Source organism: Apodemus sylvaticus, chromosome 19 (genome assembly GCF_947179515.1).
Source record: "Apodemus sylvaticus chromosome 19, mApoSyl1.1, whole genome shotgun sequence".
Lineage (NCBI taxonomy): Eukaryota > Metazoa > Chordata > Mammalia > Rodentia > Muridae > Apodemus > Apodemus sylvaticus.
Window position 1 is genome coordinate 57,487,971 of NC_067490.1, and position 9,353 is coordinate 57,497,323.

Below are 9,353 nucleotides of genomic sequence, written 5' to 3' on the forward strand. Positions count from 1 at the left end.
AAAACATGTTCTATAGAGATAGGAACTATTAAGTTACAGAAATCAGCTGCCATGTTGAGGATTATGACATGAAGGGCTATTGTGTTGTTTAATTTATCCTTCTCTCTCATGTCTCAGCTTATGAATCTTCAGAAGCTTCTCTGACCATTTCATTACTGCCCAGACATCAGTATGTGCCATGTCTTTACTATTCACTAAAAACAGTAATCATTTATTGAATTGTTATTTGCTTTTACTTTCCCTTCAAAAACTATGAGTCTGGGGGAAACAATACTTTTAATGCATGGATATGAATACTAGAAATAGCAATCACAGAATAATCTGGGCCCAATACACACAGAGAATGGTTGAAGTGACTGTATATGAGACAACAGGAAATCATAGAGATGACTGTGAGTTCATGAATTTTTCTGTGTAACATTGATAACTAGTTAATGAGAAAAAATGTGTAAAGAATTGAGATACAATTAATACTTTTCCTTTTCTTTTATTTGAATGATAGCTTACACAACACGTGAGCTGAACTTATACCCATGGTAAGCCTTCTGCCTGAGCTTCATCAGTGCCAGGACTATAAGTTTCCATCATCTTCTGTAAATATTTTTACACTTTGCTCAATGCTCAGTACACTTTGGAATATCAACTAATGTGAAGAGAGAAAGTATTAGATGTGAAAATCTGTGAGGATAAATCATTTCTAAGTTTTGATTTTATGACTGCAGTTAAAGATTCTGTCTCTGATGTAACTGAGGATCTAAAAGTATTACAAGGATAAATTTCCCTCATCTGCAAGAAACCTTCTAATGACTTACTGTTCTGTCTTCCAGATGAGTGTCAACTGCTCTCTGTGGCAAGAGAACGGTTTGTCTGTCAAACACTTTGCATTTGCCAAGTTCTCTGAGGTCCCTGGAGAATGCTTCCTCCTGTTCACCCTCATCCTCCTCATGTTCTTAGTATCACTGACAGGAAATGCACTCATAACACTTGCCATCTGCACCAGTCCAGTCCTACACACCCCCATGTACTTCTTTCTGGCCAACTTATCTCTCCTGGAAATTGGCTACACTTGCTCTGTCATACCCAAGATGCTGCAGAGCCTTGTAAGTGAGGTCCGAGGGATCTCTCGGGAGGGATGTGCCACACAGATGTTTTTCTTCACACTTTTTGGTATAACTGAGTGCTTCCTATTGGCAGCCATGGCCTTGGACCGATGCATGGCCATATGCTCCCCACTCCACTATGCTACCCAAATGAGTCGTGGTGTATGTGCCCATTTGGCAATTGTTTCATGGGGAACAGGTTGCATTGTCGGGTTAGGACAAACCAATTTTATTTTTTCCTTGAACTTCTGTGGACCCTGTGAGATAGATCACTTCTTCTGTGACCTTCCACCTGTCCTGGCACTTGTCTGTGGAGATACATCCCAAAATGAGGCTGCCATTTTTGTGGTGGCAATCCTCTGTATATCTAGTCCATTTTTACTTATCATTTATTCCTATGTCAGAATTCTGGTTGTAGTGCTGGTGATGCCTTCCCCTGAGGGGCGCCATAAAGCTCTCTCCACATGTTCCTCCCACCTACTTGTAGTCACACTCTTTTATGGCTCAGGATCTATTAACTATTTGAGGCCCAAATCTAGCCACTCACCAGAAATTGATAAACTCTTGGCCCTCTTCTATACAGCAGTGACATCCATGCTGAACCCCATCATCTATAGCTTAAGGAACAAGGAAGTAAAGGGAGCACTGAGAAGAACTCTGGGCCTGAAGAAAGTTCTGACAATAAGTAACTGAGGATCCTAATGTGCTCCTGAACAAGTGCACAGTCTGTCAAAGTAAACAAAGAAAACCACTGTGATCTTCCTGGCTGTCTTAAAACAATCTTTTAGAAACAGAACTTTGTTTTAGAGTATTCTCTGTACTTGACACTATTTTTAATTGGAAATAATGCAATTAAAAAAGTATGATTGCTGCTAAATAACTTTAGTAGGTTAGTCCAGTACTCAAACATTTTCATCTGGGCAGAGTTGAAAATCACATGCTAATTTATCAGGAGTCTTAAAAATTTTCTGTATCCATTCTTAGCTATTGTTGAGCCCCTGATATGCCTGTTAGCTCTGCACTCTGCACAGGTTCTCAAAACATGGTTACTTAACACCTTAATAGTTTTATAAGGCAGGGTATTTCTTCTCATAAAAGTCATTAAATTCTTCAGATGTAATTATATACACATGTAATGTAGAATTACATAGATCTTTTGTGGATTATATTTGCAGAATATGTAAACATTCCAATAATGCAAAATGTCAACTTTTGTAACTACATGCTACAAACCATTAAAGAAAACGTATGAGAATTAATTATCAGTATTTTCTAACATGTATGATTTCAAAGGAAATATTAGTGATATTACAGGAGAAGAAACAAAGGCAAACAAATATTTATTGGTATATATTTGCAAGATTTTTATACAACTTATAAGTTTATGTATATGCAGATGAATCAACATACATTTGGAGATCTTCTGACAAATTACTTCTAAGTGATCTCAGCTCATTATGTGACAATTCCATATTCCTCAACACATGTAAACCCATTGCATTGAACTGGAAGAGCTAAGTAGTTCTCAGGGCAGTGAATTGTTACTTCTGCTCGGTGTACCATTAGATCAGTCCACACTCAAGGCTTTGAGCACCCAGGGCCTAAAATTGTGGCTACAGTTGTAGTTACCACCCCCAATATATGATTTCTAGCAGGGTAGGAGAAAAGAACTCCAGCCAGGTGATTCTCAACATCATAGTTAATGATAAACACACACACACGTGCATGCGCATTAGAGTAATTGAAGTGGGGTTACAAGTGATGGAAGGCTAATATAAAAGGTCAGCTAGCATCAGATAATGGGATTCTGGTTGTCATTCCATGAAAAAAAAAAACAGAGTTCCTTGGAGAAGTAGTAGGGTCATTTCAAAAATAAGACAACAAACCATCAAAATCATGAAGTACATGCAACATGCTGAAAACACACAGGAGCCAACTTGGAAGAGTTTTCAATGGCCAAAGTTGAAGCACTTTGAGCATAATTAATGGTAAAAGTTATTGTAATGCACAAAATAAAATTATAATCTTGAATATGTGTATAATGAAGGGAAGATAAAATTTCAATTAAGTGTGCAGTAAGTTTTAAAGAAATAATAAAAAATTCCATTACACTAAAACTGCAGTACTGTTGTAGGCAGGATTCACCTAAATGGAAGGACAATAATTATCTACTCCTGAGAAGCATTGTTCTGAGCCTAATTACACATAGTCAAGACCTTTAAGGCCAAAGTGTTGGGGAAAATTCACTGAGATGCTGAATACAGTGCCTAATGTTTTGAAGAGACACAGAATATTTCTATAGTCTCTAAGTACTTCTCTTATGACTTCTATTACTTTTAAAGGAATTACAAAAGAAAAATACTTTAAAATATTTGTAAATACAAAAGGAAAATAGTTTAAAATAATGTAATTGCTCCAGTAGTTTAAGATACAGAACATCCCCCTAATTTGAACTGAGATAAGCAAAGCAGGAAACACTCTTTAGTACTTGCCAAATAGTTACAACCTCAATATAAAAAAGAGAATCACTTGATGAATCCAAATTCAGTGACAGTCTAGCAAAATTGGTAATTATTTCTCTTTAAAGGTGTGGTCACAGAAGATAAAAATGCTAATGAACTATAACAGACTAGAATAAATTAGGATATATAACAATTAAATGTCAACTGGATTTCTGGATTGGATACTGGAATAGAAGATGTACGGTACTAGAAACCCTGCTGTCATAATTGGCCAACATCACATGGGACTTGTAATGTACTTTTTTCAATTTCCTGATTTTGATAATTAGTCATTAGATGATAGAATACAAAATTCAGGAATTGGGGTAAGATGTAGAACATTAGTACTATTTCCTATTAATTAAATCTGACTTTCCTGTACAGTTTGATTTCTGCTTTTTTATTTTTATATTTGTTTATTTACTTATATAGTTTATTAATTTACTTATGTGCCAAACGCTGTGCCCCTTCCTAACTCCCCTTACAGAGTACCCCTTCCTACATTCCCTTCTCCCGATTTCTTTCTTCAAAGAGACCAAATAACATAGTGAAATGGCAAGGCATGCTTAGTCCCTGAATAGTTTCTGTTCATTTGGCCAATTGGAAAACCTACAACAGTGATAGTGCTGGTATCAGGAAATAGCTTCAAAAATTATCGTCAAAAATAAAATATTGTTAAAACTAGAATCCCTTCTTACCCACCATACCATTGCATGATATAAACAAGAAATTTAATGCAAGATTCTTCCCAAGAGAACTCATATGCATATAAAAAACATAAAACACTGTAAGAGCAAAACTATCCTTGAAACATACATAAGGAAAAATGATCAGATAAGAACAAAACCAAATAGGAACCTGCCTATATTCAACTAAAGAGAGCCAACAGAACAGACCCTGAGCCCCTGTAGTGTATTCTGTATGAGTTTATTGGGTAATACCTGCAAAAGGACATGTGTACAAAGCAACAACAAACTAAGCACAAGCTACAATATTTATAAAACCTTAAGAAGTATGTGGAAAGTATTATTTTTAAGCAATATGTGAATATACTAATGTTTATTAATTTGTACATATAGTGCATTTTAGATAGATTTTAAGTGATATTAGATATATTCTGTGGTGATATCACTTTTCATGTACTTGATTGCATTAAAGAACAATAAATGTTTATTTGACTGTGATAATCATTTTAAATATTAATGTAAATCAAATTATATGGATCAAGTGCTGTCATTTTGTTTTTATAGTTTTTAATATGAATGAGTGTTTTAGTTGCATGTATATCTGTGTACCACATATATGCCTAGTGCCCAGGAGGCTGAAGGGGGAGTCAGATCCCCTGAGACTGAAATTGCAACCAGTTATGAGCTGTCACATGGGAGTTGTGTATTGGTCCCAGCTTCTCTGGAAGAACAGACAGTGCTCTTAATCACTGAACCATTTCTTCATCTCCAGTAAATGCTGTTTTTATAAATATAGTGCTTAAGCTGACCGGTCTTCTACATAGACAACCTTTTTCTCTAATATGATAATATTAAACACACACAACTGCTTCTTACCTTCACGTAGATTTATGTTGATATTAATTTAGTATTTATTTAATTCTCTTTACAGACTGCTCCCCTCAAGTTCACCCCTCCCAAATCCTTCCCCTGACAGCGCCTGCACTGCCACGGTACCAAGTATCGGGCGTAGGCCTGGGGGATTAACAAAAAACACAGATACAAGTCATTCTGCAAGGAGAATGTCAAAGCTTTACTGAGAGACCAGCAATATATATACTAGAGGCCAGGGAAGGGAACAGGAAACAACAATTATAGTCATAGGTCAGGCACCTGGGAAGTCCATACCACACCAGGCAGGAAGGCTGGAATCAAGCTAAGCCATGGGATGTTTTGCTCTCAAGAAACCTGTGCAAAAAGCTCAGCTGAGGGTGTTGAGCCAAGCTCTCTGGTTCCCAACAACTCCCCCTTTTTTATTTTTTTAAGAATGAATAGCAGCTGTCTTTGGACACCTTCCGTCCAACTCCCATTACCCATCTCTGGGAATCTCTGCCGGTCCCAGAGCCCCTGTCTTAGGTTGGTGTGGACTGCAAAGGAGTTGCCCATCATAGACTAACTATTCTCACTACAGGCTGAGCCAAATTTGAGCAATAAATGTATTATCCTGTGCCTAAGAACTTTTTCAATTACTGCTCTGGACTGGTTTTGTTGTTTGAGCATACAGTTTAGCAGGAACAATCCCAATGTGGCAGCTCCACAAGCCAAAAACCCCAGTGCCATAGACCCAGACCTTTTTTAATCAGGGGTGGCAATAATGCCAAAGTCTCTCTGATGGTAATACATGGTGACAGGGAATCTCCCTTCATTACTTAGAGGCATAGACACAATTCCAGAAACTCTTCAACCACAGCAGCATCTTCATACTCTCAGTAGTTTGTCAGTACACACAATCTGCTAGAACAATTCAATTTCTTCTTGTCTTCTTTCTGTTCATTACAGACTTCTCAAACTACAGAAGAATTGGACTAAAACACGTGGTTTAGTATTCAAGGAATCATTCATTGCAAAGCACAAGACAAGAGTCAAGAAATTAAGTTCTATCTAGCATAAACTATTCTCTAATGTAAGATTTAAGGTAATATTGTCCTGCCTTAAGTTGTTCTTGTACTAGGTGATGAGCTGCCTCCATTTTCTCCTTAGAAAGGGGCCACTGTACTTATACCTTTAAGACCAATCAGAAACAAAAATGAAGCAACTACACAAATCTTATAAATTTAAACCAACCTTTTTTTTCTAGCTGCAATTTCAAGAGAAAAAGCACTTTGTACCCAATAGGAGAAATAACCATCAGCCTACTTGCCCTAGAACTTGAGAAGCTGCTGGCCCTTTAAAAAGCAGCTTTTCTCTAGCAGTGCTTGACTCCTAGCTAAATGCAGGGCAGCTTAAATCAGCCTCTGCTGTCTAAACTGATACTGGATCAAGAGATGGACCTCCAGTAGATAAAGTTTTTACCAATTTTTCTTTTCAACATAAAATAAAGTTTTTACCATTTTTTATTTTCAACATGAAACATAGGACAATCATTCAAACAACGAAACAAGGACAGACACATGTGGACAAATTGGTGCACCAAAGACAATACATAGAGAGGAAAGAGCACTTGTAACCAGTACTAATAATATCTCCAGTAGGGTCCATATAGGAAACTGGACGTCTCCATGTTTCCCTTTGTCTCCAAGAGAGTTTTGAATCCATTTTCCTTCTCTCTCTTTCTCTTCCATGTTTCTAAAATCTGCTTTTTGTTTTTTACTCTTTTTTTATTTTATTTTATTTTATTTTATTTATTTTATTTTATTTTATTTTATGCCCCATTCCTCTTGCCTGATGCAGTTTTAGACTGCTGACAATTTGCCTAATAAAATTCACCATCCCAATTTGCTATCACACCCTAGCTGTTTTAACCTTGAACCCAATATCTGTTACCTAAGCAGAACCACCAGTTGATCCACCAATTTTAAGGTAGAACTTGTTATCCCCATGACGCCATCCTGAAGTCACTTTTACTTTGTTTCTTGCAACATATATTCCCCAATACGTTCCTCTTCCTTTCGCCGGCCGGTTTTTCTTGGAAAGATCCTGTCAGGTGCTCCTCTTTTTCCCGATCTCGGTGCCTGCGCTGCCACGGTACCGAGTATCGGGCGTAGGCCTGGGGGATTAACAAAAAACACAGACATGGGTCATTGTGCAAGGAGAATGCCAAAGCTTTACTGAGAGACCAGCAATATATATACTAGAGGCCAGGGAAGGGAAAAGGAAAAAACAATTATAGTCATAGGTCAGGCACCTGGGAAGTCAATACCACACCGGGCAGGAAGGCAGGAATCAAGCTAAGCCATGGGATGTTTTGCTCTCAAGAAACCTGTACAAAAAGCTCAGCTGGGGGTGTTGAGCCAAGCTCTCTGGTTCCCAACATTCCCCCACCAGCATCTCCTCTGTGTAGGTTGGAGCCCACCTTGCATATCAAGTCTCTGTGATGCTAATCACATCCTCTGCTACTGAGGCCAGACAAGGCAGCCTAGATAGAGAGGGGTGGGGAGGTAGGGAACATATCCAGGAAGAGACAGAGACCTGGGATAAGGAAGATGCCCAAGAATAAATGGGAATTTCCTTAGCTGTGATTCACAGCATTGATTATATAGAACCTGAAGAGGCCACCACCTGTAGCCAGGCAGGGACCCTAATGGAATGATAGGGACACCACTTGACCCAAAATTTATCCTGCCAACAAGAAATTCAGGAACAGGGGATGGATCAGAGACTTAAGGAATGGCCAACCTGTAACCAGCCCACCTTGAAACCCATCCCATGGACAAGCACCAATCCCTGACACTATTAATGACACTCTGTTAAGCTTGCAGACAGGAATGTAGCATAACTTCCCTATGAGAGGCTCTACTCAGCAGCTAAGTCAGTCAGATGCAGACACTAACAGCCAAACCATGGACGGAGCTTAGGACTCTTATGGAAGAACAGAAAGAAAAGGATTGTGGCCTCTAAGGGGATAGAAGTTCCACAGGAGGACCACAGAGAACTAACCTTGACTACTGGGGCTCTCAGAGACAGAACCACCAATCAAAGAACATAAATAGGTTGGACCTGGGCCTCCCAGCACCTATGTAGCAGATGTGAAACTTTGTCTTCATGTGGGTCCTGAACAACTGGAGTGGAGACCATCCCAAAACTTGTCTTTAGATGGATTATCTCTGTCTTTTTAAAATGTGTTTGTTTAGTTATTAACTCAATTTACATCCCAATATCAATGCTCCCTCTTCTCCTAGTACCCCCTAATAAAGTTCTCCCCCACTTCCTACCTTCTGGGTATCATAATGCCCTCTTCCTCCTGGCACTTCAGTAACTACAAGACTTAGTGGAACCTCTCTCACTGAGGTGAGTCCTATTTAGGGAACAGAGTCCACAGACAAGCAACAGATTCAGGGAAATTAACACTCATTCTTGGGGAACTCCCATAAAGAAAAAGCTACACATTTGTTACATATGTCATGGGGCTTAGGTCCAGTCCATGTTCACTCTCTGGTTTGTGGTTCAGTCTCTGGGAAGTGCTAAATGTCAAGGTTAGTTGACTCTATTGGTCTTCCTGTGGAGTTCCTAATCTCATCCAGGCCTCAATTCCTCCCCCTCTCTCTTCCAAAAGATTTCCCAATCACCAGCTAATGTTGATTGTGGATTGCTACATTTGTTTCTGTCAGCTGTTGGGTGAAGCTGATCCAAGGAAAGTTAAAAGATCTGACCCTAGAATCATTGCAGGTGTGGCTGCTCTATAACATGTGCATCAGAAGGGGGCAAAGAGGAAAGACCTACAAACATCTGAATAATTAGTAGCCTAACATTCCTAGAACAAAAAGAGAGCCTGAGAAAATCATCAGACAAGTGCCATGGGTCTTGGTTAGGGAGCTAGCCTGAGATGACCAGCAGTCTGAGCAGGGACAGATCATGTCCCAGATGACCCATTCCAGGAGCCATGGGGCACAAGCAGGGTATAGCAATCCTGAGATCACTCCTGAGATGACCACAGACACCCAGAGACCCCAGGTACCACTAAAGGGGACAAGTAAGTGGTAGAGAAATAAAAAAGAAAAAGAAATATAAGGATGTGGGCACAATAAAAAGAGGCAGGATTGGAAATTTAAGGGTAGTGTCAAACAGCCTGATGAGAGTAGCTAGTAATG

The 9,353-nt window shown here is 39.0% G+C and overlaps 1 protein-coding gene and 1 pseudogene across 1 annotated transcript; both read left to right on the forward strand.

The window, feature by feature from the left end:
• Positions 1-806: 806 nt before the first annotated feature.
• Positions 807-1,793, forward strand: LOC127669258 (olfactory receptor 10A2-like). The gene has a single exon (XM_052163112.1). The coding sequence runs from the start codon at positions 828-830 to the stop codon at positions 1,791-1,793; it is 966 nt and encodes a 321-aa protein (XP_052019072.1). The 5' UTR covers positions 807-827.
• Positions 1,794-8,909: 7,116 nt separating this feature from the next.
• LOC127670287 (uncharacterized) lies at positions 8,910-9,015 on the forward strand (annotated as a pseudogene).
• Positions 9,016-9,353: the final 338 nt, after the last annotated feature.